At 39.7% G+C, this 17535-nt stretch overlaps 1 protein-coding gene across 2 annotated transcripts in view; it reads right to left on the bottom strand.

Moving 5' to 3' along the window:
* Nucleotides 1-3746, bottom strand: part of NOSTRIN (nitric oxide synthase trafficking) — a 61564-nt gene extending 57818 nt beyond the window's left edge. The window contains exons 1-2 of one of the 2 annotated variants that reach the window (XM_079131865.1): nucleotides 3606-3746; nucleotides 1529-1727 (exon numbers count right to left, since the gene is read on the bottom strand). In XM_079131865.1, coding sequence (XP_078987991.1) covers nucleotides 1529-1555 — 27 coding nt within the window. In that variant the 5' untranslated portion in view covers nucleotides 1556-1727; nucleotides 3606-3746. The remainder of the gene's footprint in view (nucleotides 1-1528; nucleotides 1728-3605) is intronic. The other variant, XM_079131866.1, reaches the window with a different exon arrangement.
* Between the last annotated feature and the right edge of the window lie 13789 nt (nucleotides 3747-17535).

The following is a 17535-nucleotide window of genomic DNA, read 5'->3' as shown; positions in this document are numbered from 1 at the left end:
AAGAAGTATTCAGCACCCCAGGGAGTGGAGCTTTAAACAGACACAAAGGCAAAGGATGTCTTGGGGGCTGCTTAAAATAAAACATTTGTCCCAAGTCCTTCCCTGAAGATCATCTCTGCCTACCAACAGGAAGCCAGGGCTTCAGTTCCTTTTTCTTTCTTCTTTTTTAAAATATGATTGAACCTAGCCTTAGTTTCCCTCTTTTCTCTTACACTCTTCTCTTGGCATTGGGCATTAACTTTCTTCCTTGGTTACTGCTAGTGCCAAGTTTCTGCCTCTATTTATTCATCTCTGTCTCTACCATTCTCATGCAGTATAAAAACACCCTCCCATATCACTGTTGAGACAGGAGAGATTTAATAGTTAAGGAAGAGAGGAAACTCAAGGAGAGAAAAATAAACGAATGATGAAAGACTTCTAGAAAAAGGTTTCCATAATTACCAATGGAGAGCAGATTCAGATTGAGGTAATAAAATGGGGAAAGCTTCACCTTTAATATCTATATACAATCATACTGTTGGAATATGTTTTTACATTAAGCATTGTCTTACTTTCATGTTTAAAAAGTAAAATTAGGCAGAGCTGGCTACTACATTATTGTTATTAACCTTACCAGCCATTTATTAGCATATCTCATTTAGGTTCTCTGATCCTTGGATTTATTTTGTGGAAGGAAAACAATAATCTTCCATTGATCCTTTTCTTTATGGCTTTGGTACAAATCCTATGTATCTGTTTCTTCATAGGTTTGGTTTCTTGTTTTTTAACAAAATACATGAAAGATGACTACAATCCTTTGCTTCCAATGCCACCAATTTAGCTTTTCAGCACCACTTATTATTGCATTTATTGGGACAAGACACTGACAATCCTTGGTTATTTTAAAAATAAATACACCCTCCTTTCATTTAACTTGCTTTTTGTCCCTGTGTCATATCTGCTACTGCTCTTAATGACCTCATAATGTCTTTGGACTTTTGACCAATCTTGTATTTTTGGTAATCCTCCCAGGACTGAAGCAACCATGCTGGTAAATCAGTCTGAGAACCATCATCGATGACAGGGTGCAGGGTTGATCCTCCTTTTGCAGGACTTGGGATCCTTGACGCTAAACCACACAGAGAGGAAAACACAAAAACCTCCCACCTCCTGGTTTCATTCTCAAAGTTGAAAAATTGGCTGCAGACATTCTGTGTGATTTTGTATCGACTGCATACACGATGTTGGCACCATTGGTCTTAAGACTGTTTTCCAAACAGCCACCATCTGGAACCAAATATGATCTATGTACTTTACTCAAACTTTTTCCACAAAAATGAGAATGAAGGATAACAATTACTGAGATTTCTTAGAAAGACCTCTTTTTAAAAATCAAACCAAAGAAAAACCACAGACCTTTGTACCACAGCCAATATCTAAACCCATTTGCTTGCTGAGCGTCTCAAATTTCTGGAGTTGGAATCCATGAGTATATAAATCTACCCCCCCAACACACACACAGGCGCACAAACTGCACTGAGCTACTCACCGAACAATCTGTCAGTGGGTCCCTCATGTTGAAATGCTTTTGCTTTTGTCCTTTTACCTACGCTCCAGCATTCTGGACTCTGCAAGCGAAATTGGGTGTGTCCTGGACTTCCGGGACTCAAAGGGCCTAGAGTACGTCAGTCCTTGTCAAACACACCAAGGAGGAAGTCCCAGCCCTGGACTTTCATCCAGTTTGTTTCCTGAAGAAAAGCAAAGAACTGCTGTGGGTCAAGAGAGCCAGTGGAAGATAGTGAGAATGACATCTGCAAACACTCTGGGGGAAGGGCGGGACACGGCCCTGGAGAGCATAGCCCTGAGAAGTCAGTCCTGAGCTGTGAAATGGCCCCACAATTCTGGTGTCCAGTGCAGTGGAGCAGGACTTATATTATCTCAACTAGCTCTATTAATCATGTTTTTAAAATTTCTGTATTGTTTTAGTGAGCTTTTTTATCGCTGTGACCAATAGACCTGACAAGAACAACTTTAAGGAGAAAAAGTTTATCTAGTGCTCATGGTTTTAATGGTCTCATTCCTCAGATGACGGACTCCATTGCCCAAGATGAGGCAGAACATCATGCAGGAAGAGTGGGCAGAGGAAAGCAGCTGGGAATATGGCACCAAGTAGGAGAGAGAGAGAGACAGAGACAGAGACAGAGAGACAGAGAGTTCCTCTCACCACAGATAAAATATAAACCCCCAAAGGCAAGCCCTCAATGACCCACCTCCTCCAGTCACAGCCTACCTGCCTATAGTTATCATCCAGTTAATCCCTATCAGGGGATTAATGCATAGATTAGGTTAGGACTATCATAACTCAATCATTTCACCACTAAACTTTTTTGCACTGTCTCACACATAGGTCATAAGGTTTTGGGGGACATCTCACATAACATAACAGTATTTCATGCTGCTTTGTCATTTGGATCCTTGTAGACTCAAGGGAAAACTGCCTCTGTCAGTACTAGTTAATTGCTAGAGGCAGCAAACAGCTTGTCTGTAAGCATGCCTTCGATAAGTAAACCAGCAACCTGGAACCCAAAGCCCTATCTCACACCAAGCCAATGTACCCCTGCTTAACAACTCGGGACCTATGCCAAAAGATCTATAACTATAAAATGTCCAAAACCGATTATCAGGAATTGGTGCCTTACATTAACCACCTCTCAGGGTCATACTCAACCCAACCCTCACTCCCAGCACAACAAGGCCAAGAGGCTATGCTATCAATTTAAGACAGATTTGCCTGCCTCATTATGCATCACTCAAAAGGATGGAGAGAACTAAAAATCATCCATCAGTAACTTATTTCTTCATTGCTTTCTCAGCACCTGTGGTCTCAATTGTGGATCCTTAGATTACCAACTAGTGGCCTGTGGATAGTGACAGCTGTGTGTAAGGCAGTGGCTATTTACGACCCCAGCCTAAAAACAGTTCCATCTGTAGTGCAGTTCAATACTTCAGGGTTCAAAAGCATCCAGTTTGCTCTTGGCCCGCAGGCTCAATCTCTGTTCATCTGCCCTTAGGACATAGGCTTGACTCAAAGTCCCACTAATAATGTAGAAGATGTAAGGGACAATGAAGGAAAAACACTTATCTTACCACCAGAGTGGAGAGGAGTTGTCTTTAGTCAAGGACCACCCCTCACACACACTTCATAATGTTTTCCTCCCAGGCTTATCCAAAGGAACTTTATTGTGTGGGGGGGGGGGGGGGGGGGGAGGAGGGGTTATAACACTGAGATGCTATCAGAAATTACAATTAACAAAGCATCTCAGCATAATGAAAGACATTTAGTCTGATTATAAACTGAGGCGAGGAATAAGTAACTCACGTTCCCTCTGGAGGGCTTCATTGCCTTCAGAGATTTTATTTGTCTGAAGCCTGAGCTGGGGATTCTGGGGCCACTAGCTCAATATCTTCTCCATGTTTCCTGCCCCACTTTGTCTGGTGCTCTTTTAGTTTTGTTCTATCTCAGTCAAAATGCAGAGCTCAGCCTGTATTTTAGTCAATGGTTTTGTGACTGTGATCAAAAGGCACACCAAGAACAATTTGAAGAAGGAAAACTTATTTTGGCTCACAGTTTTAGAGGATCAGTCCATGGCCAGCCAAATCCACACAGCTCTGGATCTGAGGTGAGGCAGAACGTGGTGGTGACAAGGTGTGACGGAGGAGAGCAGCTCAGGACACCACAACAAGGAAGCAGAGAGAACTCTGTTCACCAAAGACAAAATATAAACCTCGAAGGCACAGCCCCAGTGATCCACCTCTTCCAGTTGTGAGATTCCTGCTCAGAGACAAGAGATGCCAGAGCTATCGGCAGGAAGCAGTATTCTTATTTTTTTTTTTTTTGCCAACACTGGCTCAGCAGATTCTCATTCAAAGATTGAGCCTTTCACACAGGAGTGCGTTGGGGGTCATAGGCTTATATACTTTTGTTAGCTTCCTTTTACATACTAGTTCTTTGTCTCCCATATAAAGTAACACACATTCCTGGTTGGGCATTCTATTTCTATACTACAGAATAGCAACAATGTTACAACTGAGTTATGGAAGACTCACACTGATACTGATAGTGCCACCTTATCTTGTCTTTTGCTCTGAGAAAATCTCTAACCACACAGCCACTCCCCACCTGCCTACAGTCACCACCCAGTCAACCCATATCAGTAGATTAATCCATTAATTAGGTTACAACTCTCTCATTCACCTCTGAATGTTCCTACATTGTCTCATACATGAGCTTTTGAGGGACACCTCATATCTAAACCATAAAAGTCTTTGCCAGTTTCTGTAAGAAATGCCATCACACCAAGCTTACTGTGATCTTGGCCAACTGCAGACCAGTAGGGTGTTCCTACATCCTTTTTCTTCACTTGCACCTTTCTCTGAGGCTAACTGGCTTTCCCTCTGGACACTTACTGATTTAGAATATGTCTGCCTTGCCCCAGTACCTCTCCACAGACTGTGGAAGAACAGCAGGATTTCCAGGCTAAATGCAGATGGATGATTATTCAGTTTCTCAGGGGGTGTTTGAAAAAGAGGTCAGAAAGAGAGGGTCATATCATTTATGTCTTGTCACAATAATACTATGTAACGATTAAAGACCAGCAGCTTCAAATGACACTGGATTTATTTATTTATAAATTTGTGTGTTAACGGGTGATTCTTCGGCTACCCCGGGGCTCACTCACGCTGAAGCAGGGAAGTGACATAGTTTTGCTGATCCTGGAAGGACTGGGCAGAGCAGCTTTCTGGGCACTACTGGGTGGGTGGGTGTGGGCTGACCCACTGTAGCCTAACCCTGGCTTTCATCAGTCACCAGCCTAACCCTGGTTATTCCCAGGGCAAGGCAGAGGAGCCCAGAGAGTGAGTGGAAGAGTTTAAGGTCCCCTGAAGTGCAGAACTGCAGCTGATGCACCATCATCTTAGCCACGTCCATGTGGCCAAAGCCACCACAGGTCAGCCCGGATTCAAGGAGGTGGAGCTGAATGTCCCATTGCAAGGACATAGATACAGAGAAGGACCAATAATTGGGATTAGTTTTACATTCAGCCTACCACAATGGCTAGTCAATATTTGTTCCTCGGTGACTGGAGAGATAAGTAGGAAAACAGGAGGGTGAGGCTGCTCTGTCCTTCTCTCCCTTCCCCCGCCCAGACTGGGGAAACAGGCTTTGAACTTCAGCAGAGATTGGGATTAAGGAGAGAAGTAACAAGAGAGGCTTTAAACCTACCTGGTATCCTACATATACCAGGAAACCTACCTTCCCCAGACCACAAAAACCCTCTCCAGGGTGGGAGGGCAGGCAGGCAGTGGCAGAGCAGGACTCTCCTCCAGCAGTGGGTTGAGGCTGACCAATCACCTTGACAAGGAGGCAAGGACAGACCAACTTGAGTAAGCGTATCCTGGCCATGAGAGCATTCCTCCAGCTCCCTGTTCCCAGGAAGAGAGAGACTTTGGTAGGAGGCCACTGAGTTCTTACGTGAAGAAGAAGGCCAAAGAGCCTTGTGACTTTGGAATTAATATTAACAGAACCTCATTTGTACCCACAGGTCGATGAGAACTTTACCTGTATGAAGTATCTCATCAAAGGAGGTATATCATACCCTTTCTTATACACACACACACACACACACACACACACACACACACACACACACATATATATATATTTTTTTTTTTTTTTTTTTTTTTTTTTTTACTTCTCTATCCACACATTTGTCTCTGCTCATGGGTTTGTGACCCACACTCATTCTCTGGCTTCTGTCCAGCCCAGGCCTCCAGCTTGACCTCTCAGATCCTAATCTTTTTGCCTACTTTTCCCATCTAAACTCAGCATCCACTTCCTGACAGGACTTCTCTGCAGAAAGAAAACCTGCAATGGATTCCCTTTGGGTCTGGCATGGAAGCTACTCCCATGGGCTCCACCTACCATGTTTTGTGCTGCCTCCAAGGGGAGTTGACAACACTGATATAACTTTGTACTCATAAAATAAATTTTGGATGTTGATAAGTTAGTAAGAAACAAGAACCAAAATGCAGTAGAGACTAAGGGCAATTCAAAACTTGTCGTGGATATTTCCTTAGTAGCAAGTACTGAAAAAGAAAAAGAAACAGAATAAGCATCAATAGGATCTGCTTAAATACCTTATAATAGTATAAACTCCATTGAGAGGATTTACCAGGCACTATTCTAAGTGCTTTACAAATACAAACTTTTAAAAGTAATAACAACAATCATTCAAGGTAGATATATATTATTATTTTTATTATTTTTTATACATATAAAAATTGAGACACAGGGGAGTGAAGTGACTCACCCAAAGCCGTGCACCAAGTGGGATGACTGAATTCATCTGACTCCGGTGAGGCCAGGTTTAATGACTGTGCTATACTTTCACGCCATCCAGATTTTGGGATCCTAAACATCCAGAAGATGAGGATGTAGTATAAAACATTTAATTATGTGTATTAACTTAGGAACACGTTGCAAAGGAGTAAGTATGGTTCTAGTTTGGTATCTATATAAGAAAAAAAGAGGGAGGCACATAAGCACCAGACAGACTACAGAGTATCTCTGAAGGTTAGGGTTATAGAGGACTCCACTTTTCTAGGTTATACCTCTCTGTGTAATTTTACCCTTTTAAACCACTGTGTATAGCTTTAGAAACCAAAAAAGACAAAAAATTAAAAATCTTTTAACAGTGAAATGGCAATGATGTTCCTTGTAATTTCATGCTTGCAGGACTTCACAGATATTCTTCCTTCTATCTAGAGGTCCTTCCATCTTTTTGTTGGCCTAGTTGCCTTTTATTTATCTCTAATTTTTTTTGTGTGTCCTTTTTACTCTTGCCTTTGTCCTACTGTTATCCATTGTACCCATCTCTTTTGATTTATTTATCCCACTGTGTTGAAATTATTAGTTTAATGGTCTTTCTCCCACAGTATTCAATGAGGTCCTCATAGCCAATACTTGGAGTGAAGTAAAGGTTCAGTAAATAAATGCTTTTATTTAATTGAATTAAATACTGAGAAGGTGACCCCATTAGCTAGTTCCTCTTTGTTGATAAGACAGGGAATGTTTCTTATGAGTAGGCCTGTGTCCTGATAGCTCAGGACACAGAGTTCAAAATACTGAGAGGGAAGATAAGTGTGGCCTTCTGGGCAGGAACTCTAAAATGGGAAACAACTCAAATGCACTTGGGAGGCTCTGACACGGATTAAAAATGGCCTTGACAAGCAGGAAACTGAGAAGGACTCAGTGAGAATCCCCAGGGCCCACTTAGAGAACTTTCTTGGAGAATTGTTGATTAAAAAGATAAACAAATGAGGGAAAGAGAGTTGAAACCAAGAATAAAATCAAAGTGTGCCCTAATGTTAAGAAAAAGTTTGGGAAAGTTGGAGTTTAAATTGAGCTGAGTTCTGAAAACTTTGCCAAGAACAACTAAGAGAAGTTTTGTTATACACATGGCAAGATGGATGTAAAGGGACAGCACTGGGGCTTTGTTCAGGCAGCTGGTTTGCTTTTACTAATGGCAAGAGTGAGCAGGACCACTTGACAAAGCTGCTGGGATGCAGGGGCTGGAAGCTCTGGTAGGGTGGCTGCCCATAGGCCGGCCACATCTTCAAAAGTGCTTTCTTCTGAGGTTGAACAGAAATAGGTGACATGTCTCGATTTATCTTCCTAAGCCAGCTATCACTCCAGAATCCTGTTGGAGTTGACACAGAAGCAGAACTGTTCTTTGCTGCCATTTCAGGTTGGTGAGGTACCATACATAACACCATTTCCACCAATCACCCTTGGAAGGGAGTGCAGGATGATCTCATTCTGATTAAATTATTTTTCATTTTTAGTCTCTGATTGCTGCAGCAATTCATTTCCTTTATTTCCATATCTCTCCAAAGCAAGAAGTACTTCCAAAGTCTTGCTGAATGCTCCAAGCCTCAGGATAGAAAAAAGCATTCTATGAAGTGTAGAAGCACAAATGAGTATTTTTAAAGGTAGTGGAGGCAGTGGGGGTGCACACTGATACTGTTCTTGCTAATTGCCAGCCTACATTGTAGCATCTAAGGTAACTTTTATGCTCAGCTTGTTCTAATTACATTGTGGCTTTTAAAATTGCACAAAATCAGCTTTGCACCTCCTACCACTTTATAAAAATTACCTAATTTTAAAATCTGAGCCCAAATGGTCATAATTAACTTACTTTTTATACATAAAACCCAGCACTGTATTTGATATGCTAGGGTTTAATACTCATTAGACATGCCCAAATTTCATATTAATTTAAAAACTCCAGGTGCTAATGGAGAAAAAAGATGAAATCAAATAGACTAATTTGCATAAAAAATAGAGTAGATTTACTTTTCTCCAATAAGCCCTAGGAAATGAAGACTAATGGACAACTAATTAACAGTCAAGTCATCCTACTCCATGATCTATGGTTTTGACTTCCAAAAGAAAAACGTAAGAACAAGAATATTTTACAAATATGGATTTGCCCAAATTACATTAAATCTTCATTTGATCACCTACATTAAGTTAATCTATGATCAGTCTTACAAATCTCACTTAAAGTGTACACTGAAAGGTCTAGTGTAGGACTGTTTTAGTCTCCAGGACAAATTATGAGTTTGGCATTTGTGCGTATGTAAATAAGTTGCCACCCATAGGATTTATTTGTCTTTTCCTCTGTGGTCCCCTCTGCACTTTATAAATCATTGATTTATAGTATTTCCTATAAATCGTTGCCAGGTTCTGGAGATAGAATTTTAGGGAATAAGCAAAAGCACTCAAAATGGTTATTTATTACTCCTTCTGCAGCAGGAACTGAGGAGCTGGGGGTGGGTGTGGAGAGGGGAGAGAGCTTTATTCTTCACTCTATCTCCTTTTGCACATTTGGAATTTTATATCCAGTGCTTTCGTTACCTATTCAAAAATCTATAGTAATTATTTTTCAAGTCATTGCACACCCTGGGGACCCAGAGCACTCAATGTATAAATCCTGTTCACTCATAATTTGGGTTCAAATGGCCCTCTGCATACTTGTTAAAAATCTTCCCCTGTTATCTTCTTACTAAATCTATTTAACCCCTTAGCATCTCTTGCAACTCTTATGAAATGGTTCTACTGAAAATCACCGGGTCTTCAATTTGACTCCCTATAGCCTTTCTCACAACTCGTGGATGTGCATTCACTCAATACTACTTACAAAGCACCCTCTTGCTTCTAAGCACCGTGAGGGACACATAGGTGAACAAGTTCCAATCCCTTCTTTCAAGGAGCACAGTTTAGCCAAAGAAGGTTACATTCATTATGATAGATTACATAAAAATAAGTCTTTACAGTAATGTAATGGGAATTCCAAAGAGGTACCTAACAGCCTGGCTGAGGAAGAGAATGATAGAAACTGCTGGTAAGAGATGCACTTGCTGATACTTGAAATGTGCATATTAATTATGTTTGCATAACAGAACATGTATCATGTTGACATCTCCAGAAAATTATAAATCTCTCAAGAATTCCTTGAGCACTTGGTTTACATGAAACCTTCTAGCTGAAGAAGCTAGGGAGATACACAGAGGCCAGATTGTGGAAAGACGTGGGAAGACCTGTCCATGTTTTATCTTTACCCCAAAAGTAACTGGAGTCATGAAGTGGTCTTCTCTACATGAAGGGTTTTAAGCTCATCAGTGATACTTAGATTTGCGTTTTTGAAGGATCACTCTGACATCTGTATAGAGACACTAAAGAGAAGTGAGAAAAGGATCAGGAAGAATGGGAGTCCTTCAACAGATGAATGGATAAAGGAAATGTGGTATATGGATACAATGGAATATTACTCAGTTTTAAAGAAGAATGAAATTATGGCATTTGCTGGTAAATGGATGGAATTGGAGAATAACATGCTAAGTGAAATAAGCCAAACCCAAAAAATCAGAGGCCGAATGTTTTCTCTGATTTGCAGAAGCTAATTCACAATAAGGCAGGAGAATTACTTCATATTAGGTAGAGGGGAGCAAAGGGAAGGGAAGGGATATGGGAAGGAATGATAGTAGAGTGAAACAGACATTATTACCTCATGTACACATATGATTGCATGATTGATGTGATCCTGCAATACATGTAATCAGAAAAATGAAAGATTACACTCAATGTATTGTTTATCAAAATGTATAAATGCATCTACTCTTATATGCTACTAATTAGAACAAATAAAATAAAAAATTTTTAAAAAAAGAAGAATGGGAGTCTATTGCTGAGAGCCAGAAGAAAAACAGTGAGGCCTTAACACACATGAAGAGGAAAGGGCGAAGATTTAAAATGGAACCAGCAAGGCTTGGAGATGGATTGGATTGGGTGCCGCTAATGAAGGGCGGAGGAATCTCAAACAAAACCCAAGCTTCTGGTATCCTCCTTAGACTTTCCTTCTCTCTGGTCTCCAGAGGGCAGGAATTATTAGCAGAGGCTTTGGAGTGTAGAAGTTTCAAAAGTTGACTACCCTATACACTAATTAGTATGCTAATTTTGAAAAAAAATTCTTAAAGCCTTTGTCTTTAGGTTTCTTGCTATGTAAAAATGGAAGTAGTAATATCATATACTATATAGCAGAGTATACATAAGTGTTTGGTAAACATTGGTTGCTATTATTACCATTATTACCACATTATTTTTGCAGAAGATATTGTTAGAGGTGATTTTTATTGCTATATAAACTCTAAAAGAAGCAATTCTAATTCAAAAGCTTGCCAAAACTAACTTGACTACTCACTAAACAATTTAGAATTCTCAAGAAATTTTAATTTGTGCCTTTTATTCTTTCAGTACATTTTTCCTTTGGTACACTGAGAAACCATTCATCACTTCACTGTTTTTGAAATCCAAAGATGGAATTCTCATTTTTAAAAAAAACACTGCTACCTCTAAATATTTGAAAATTTTACTTGGAATTTTACTAGGGTCTTGAAATCTTTATCACTATATTTATTAAAAATAATCTCAAAAATCTACAATTTGCAGGTTCAGTACAAAGAATTTTCCCCCCAGTGAGTTGCCGACCTAATGCTCCATCATCCTCTAACATTTTAGTGTACATTTCTAACAAATAAGGATGTTCTCCAACAAAACAACAATACGAACATCAGAAGCAGGAAATTAAAAATTGATTCATTACTACTATCTAATTCTTAGTTCCACCAATTGTCCTATTAACATTTTCCATGGCAACAAGATTCCTTTCAGGATGAGGACTTGCATCCGGTTGCCAATTCTCTGGCATCTCCTTCCTGCTGGCATACTTCGTCAGTCTTTTCTTGACCTTCATAACTTACCCATTTGAAGACTGCCAGGTGTGGCTGGGGATGTGGCTGGGATGTGACTCAGCAACTGCCTAGCATGCACAAATCCCTGCACAAGCTTCAATTTCCAGCACTGAAAATAAAAATGAAGAATGCCAATTAATTATTTTATAGAACATCCTTCAAGTTGGGCTTGTCTGATGTTTGCTTCTGATTAGATTAAGGCTAGACATCTTTGGCAGGAATATCACAGAGGCAATGCTATATTCTTTGTGCACATTTTCAAGTGATTCGTGATATCATTTGTCCTATAACTGATGGTGTTTACTTGACTAAGATGGTGTCTTCCAGGCCCCTTCTCTATAAAGTTACTTCTTTAACCTTTGCATTTAATAAATATTTTGCAGGGATGTACCTCAAAACAAGGCGAACACCTGAACTTCATCAAACTTTCTTTTATTAATTAATTTATTTCATAAACTCATACTTTCCCATTTTATTCAATGTGTTATAATCTATTCCTAAATTAATTCTGATGTTCAAAGTATTCTAGATTTGGTTGGTGAGAGCCCCTTCAAGTTAATTCTGTGTCTTAATAACAGTTTTTTCATTTTTCTCTGAACACTTCCTTGCTTTTTGACCTAAAAGTCTATTCCACATCCAGTGAGTCCTTTACCAGCCCAGCTCTGGATTAAGTTACTTCTTTGATAATTCTGGGATTTTTAAAAATTTTTATTTTTTACTGGGGACTAGATTTAGGAGGGATTTAGAAGCTAAGACCTGGGGAATGATGAAGGAGCTCTCTCTCTCTCTCTTTCCCTTTCTCTCTCTTTCTCTCCCTCTCTCTCTCTCTCTCTCTCTCTCTCTCTCTCACACACACACACACACACACACACACACACGCAGATATACATTTATATCTGTTTATTTTGCCATCTGTCTACTAATCTACTAAAAGCTATCATCCATGAATACCTATGATTTTAATCAGACATTACTAAGTTCATTCAGTTTTCTCCTCTCACATATTTGTAACACCCTTTCCCAGAAACAGGAAACTGACTCCCATTGCTCTCCACATGTTTATGTGTTTGATCAGCCCTCTTGTATGTAGCCAACCACTGCTGCCACTCTGATATTCCAGGCTCGGACTTCCCACACCAGGCTGTCCCTATGCAGGGTTGGCCTCATCATGGGGTTGGGGTTCTGATACCTTGTGATGTGCTCACACTTTGTGTGGACTCCCTCTTCACTCCCCTGGGGGCCAGATCCTCTGTGCTCTGCTGATCTACTGTATAGACACCTACGTGCATTTGGCTCCAAAATCTCATTTTGGGCCACTGTGATTCCCTCACCTGGCCCTGACAGAGACTGTCCACTGTCCTCTGAAGCTTTGGAACGGAACAGTTTCAGAAGAAAGGGAATGGAAGGAAAAGAGAAAGAGGAAGAGCAAAGGCCATCATTATCATCAATTTTTAAAATATCTTTCTTTCTTTGTGGTCCTGGGGATTGAACTCGGGGGCTTGCTCATGCTAGGCAAGTTCTCTAACACTAAGCTACATCCCTGAACCCTCTATCTTTCTTATCACTGTTCTTTGCTGATTTATATTCTTCCTCTTATCCTTAATCATAGGCATTTCCCAATGCCTGCTTTAGCAGGCAACTCGGAAATGACTTAAAGCTTAGACTGAGTTATTAGCATCACCACTTTTCTGGTAATGCTCTAAGGCTGTAGCAAGGTTCTCACCCTTTTGTACTTCAGTCTTTATCTGAAAAAAAAAAAATTGAAAATAACAATAGCACCTAGTTTCAATCCTACATTTCCAATGATGACTGGGCTGTCATCACCTAACATTCAAACTGTAAAAATGAGCTTATTCTTTCCCTTCCAAAATGAATCATCTCCCCAAAACTTTTTCTGTAAATATACACATTCTTTCTGTAAGCATTTATCGAGCACCTTCCTTGTAGTAGACATTGTGAATGATGATGCAAATTTAGATGCAAAAGGCAAGGCCTTTGCTTTCAAGATGCTTACAGTCAAGTGAGGAGGTGGCAGGATGAGCATTTGGATGTGCCTTTTCTTCTCCAGGAAGAGCCTCAAACTCCAAAGACTAGAGCTTTCCATGAGGAGGTGACATACAAGTTAATCCTGAAGGCCAAGAAAGAGCTAGCTACAGGAGGAGAGGGGAAAGGCCTTTGAGACAGATCAAAGCACTGGAGATGTAGTACACTGTGGCTAATTCTGAAACAGCAGGCTTGAGAGCATGGTGGGCAGAGCCTTTCTAGGAGGGAGGAAGATGGAGTGGGAGGTGAGGACCAGCTTAGAGGTGAGGAGGATGCCAAGAGATTTGCTTACTGCAGCGCATCATGCCCACTATCCCAACTGCTTTGCTTTCCATTGCACTCATTCAAATCCTATTCATTTTTTTGGCTTTCTGCTAGAAATCTTTTCTTACCAGATCCCAAAGCAACCTCTCTGTCCTCTGAACTTTTCTGGCAATTACTATCCTAACAATTTATCTGATAGAATGATAATAGTAATGTCTTACATCTACAGAACAATTACTATTTTCAAAAGCCAATTTACCTTTATCATTTAGTTTGATCTGCACAGTAGAACAAGAATTATTTCTTCTACAGCTATCTTTCCCACTAAAATATCTGCTGTCTTGTGCCCTGCCTTACCAGTTAGATTGACAACTCCTTCAATGCAGCAAGCAGCTTTGTCTTTGACTTCTTTATACCCCTCAAAAAGCCTAAAATAATGTCCCATACAGAACTGGTGCTCAATGCATGCATCAATTTACTTTTGATATATATTTTATTGCATTCACTGGTGTTCTGGCTCTATATACTTTCAACTAGCATGGAATATGCTATTTTATATGTCGTCAGAAATGACTTGAAAGTGATTCAACTAAGAAATGGCAGCACTGGAAGGACAGTATATCAGGCAGGATATAGAAATACAGCATTTTGGGGCTCTGGTCTATGTACCATATGGCACCCTCAACTGAGGGGGAAAAAAAGCACTCCTTACTCCTGAGAACTCTAGGATTCCTTTTAAACTCATCTTTGGCAATAGGCTCCAACTGATCTGACACTCTACATGCTGCCTGCTTCATGTTTTCTCAGGTAATCACTAGCATCCTGGGACAGGAAAACTAACAGAAGCCAAGCATTTAATCCCGAAGAACCAAATTACCTGTTCTGACTCAAGAAAAGAGTGTTGGTAACTGCCCTTTTGTTTCCTAAAACCCAAGGTTCCAAATAAATAATTTTACTACCTAGATATCATCCATCTTTCTATTGTGTAATGCATCAAATTATTGAACTGTTTGAATTGGTCCCTTTTGAATATGTGCTCTGGGATATAAATATCTGACCATGTACATTCCCAGATTTGGTTGGGGAAGGAGGTGTGTGCTTTGTGAATTGAAATGATGCAGTAAACTCAGAAAAATTATTTCATCTTATGTGTTTTTCATTTATCAAGGATCCTTCCCCTAAAGGGTTTCTGATACAATTGAGAAGACAAAAAGAATATAATGGTAAAAAATAGAAAAGAAAAAAGAGGGATGAAAACTACAGAGGAAAAGATTAAAAATTGATAAGAAAAACTAACAGATGGTTAAGAAAAAATGCTAATGGAGAATTCAAATGCAGTTGGAATCTTGGCTTTGGAAGCAAAAGTAAACATTGAAATCAGAGCAATGAACCAGGAAGAGTATGCATTAGTTTTGGAATGACTCAGGTCAAGGATCAAATCTCAACTCTACCACTAGCTGTCTGCATGACAAGAGGTAAGTTATTTAACTTCTATGAGCCATAGTTTCTACATCTAGAGGTTATGGGTATGCTGGTAAATGTTTAACAACATGCTCATCATAAATAAATAAGGAAGGAAGGAAAGAAAAAGAAAGGAAAGAAAGAAAGAAAGAAAGAAAGAAAGAAAGAAAGAAAGAAAGAAAGAAAGAAAGAAAGAAGGAAGGAAGGAAAGAAAGAAAGAAAGAAAGGAAGGAAGGAAGGAAGGAAAGAAGAGTAAGAAAGAAAGAAAGAAGGAAGGAAAGAAAGAAAGAAAGAAAGGAAGGAAGGAAGGAAGGAAAGAAGAGTAAGAAGGCAGAACTGATTTGCAGCTTTCACCAATTTCCATACAGTAAATGTGTCCAACATGCCTGATTATAAGCTACCAATGCAATGTCACTGAACATAGAGTTAGGAAGAAAAGCACAGTATCTCACCATTGTATTATTTTTATCGTAGAGATACAATAGATGTCAAAAAAATCTTAGAACCTAAATGATAGTAAAGTGTAGAAAAATCAATGGCAAGTCATATTTTTGAGTATGTATTACCTATATTTCTAAATATAATTTTAATTTATAAGTATAGAATTGTTAATAATGACTATGCTTAATAACCAACACACACACACACACACACACACACACGTGTTGCTGTGGTTTGAATCCAGGGATGCTTTACCTCTGAGCTACTTTCTACTTTCTCAACCTTGTTTTTTTTTTTTTTTTTACTTTTTTAAACATTGGGACAGAGTCTCACTGAGTAGCCCTGCCAGCATCCAGCCCTAGCAGGAGTCCATGGGTTCCACACTGGTAAACGGGGCACGGGGAGACAGTATAGGCGATGGATGGAGAATGAAAGACACAGACTCTAGTTCTGGTGCAATCAATCCCACTTTATTCTGGGGAAGGCTGGGTTTATATACATTTTTCTTCAGGCTTTGATGACAGGCTTGTGATTAATAAAATCAAGGAAGTTTCCAAAGCATAGGCAGAAATTATTTTTACCGAAAGATTATGAGAAAACAGTAACCTTACAGATTATCCTTACCTAATCACAATTATTTTAAGAATATTTAACTAAGTCAATGACCTAATACAATGTTTATTTCCTTCATATCTAAACTCTATATGACCTAAGACTATACTTATTACTTTTTGCGATAAAGTGATAGACAAATAATGTCATGTGACCATCTCTACTAGGTCCTTCTGGTTAATATCTAAATTGCTGAGTTAAAGGCTACAGGAGGGCAGCGGTCGCAGTGGTTCTCATGGCCAAATTTTTTTTACTGAATAAATTACATTGTCTTATGTAGCTCTTTTTCCCAGAACAGGGCATTGTGTACCAATGTTTATTATAGGGGTGACCTATTCTTTGTAGGAAAGAAGGAATGTTATGAAACCTTATTCTTTTACCTTACCACCACACATAAACAAAACCATCATCTGGATAAAACCACCCTGTAGGAGACAGGGGGAGATCTATATCTACCTTCTCTAAGGGCTTTCCTTTAGGGGGGTACCAGGGCTTGCCATTGATAAAATAAGCTGGTCCATATCTAGTAGCTACTGTGGGAGGTGCTTTGTGATTAGAACTTGGGGAAACATTATTATCTATAAGTTTCTGTGCCCCAACAGGTTCTGGCTGTGCCAGTAAATGTAGTGTTTGATTTTTAACATAATAAAAACACTCTTCTGTAGTGAAGTTAACATCACAGGGTTTCAACATGTGTTTTGTCTCCATGATGTTTTTCTGGAAATTTGTAGAGTTATCCCCATCACCTCTAGGAAGATCCTCAGACTGAAGTGAGTAATGTATTATTAGGAAAACTCCACAGAATAACATCCAAGCTAGGGAGGCATACAGCTGGCATGCAATCCTTTTAGGATGAGTCTTTGCAATCATCCTTCAGTGGAACTCTGTCAAGCACTGCAAGGAGAGCCAGGCACCCCCGCATAGCCCAAACTGGCCTTGAACTTGAGATCCTCCTGCCCCAGCCTCCCACGTGTTTAAAATTATAGGCATGTGTCACCATGCCAGCACAAATTTCAGAAAATTTAACAATCAGCTGATGCAAGCTGGTATGAGCCAGCTCCAGCACCACTGGTGGAAGATACAGTCACTAAAATTTCCTTGTAGGGTGACCTACAAATAAATTAATACTTGTGGCATGTTATCATTAATTTTATGTTCACCTGACTGGGTCATTCTATACCTAAATATTTGTTTAACTGATATTCTGGGTGTGTCTATGAAGGTGTTTTTGAATGACATTAACATTTCAATCAGTACACAGACAGTACACAGTAAGCAAATGGCTTTCCAGTGTAGATGGGCCTTATTCAATTCATCGGAGGCTGACTAGAACAGAAAGGAAGAGAAAGGAAGAACTTGGTGTCT

This window comes from Sciurus vulgaris (assembly GCF_902686455.1).
Source record: "Sciurus vulgaris genome assembly, chromosome: 3".
Classification (NCBI taxonomy): Eukaryota; Metazoa; Chordata; class Mammalia; order Rodentia; family Sciuridae; genus Sciurus; species Sciurus vulgaris.
Note: the sequence above shows the minus strand (reverse complement) of the source record. Positions and strands in the feature narration are given on the sequence as shown.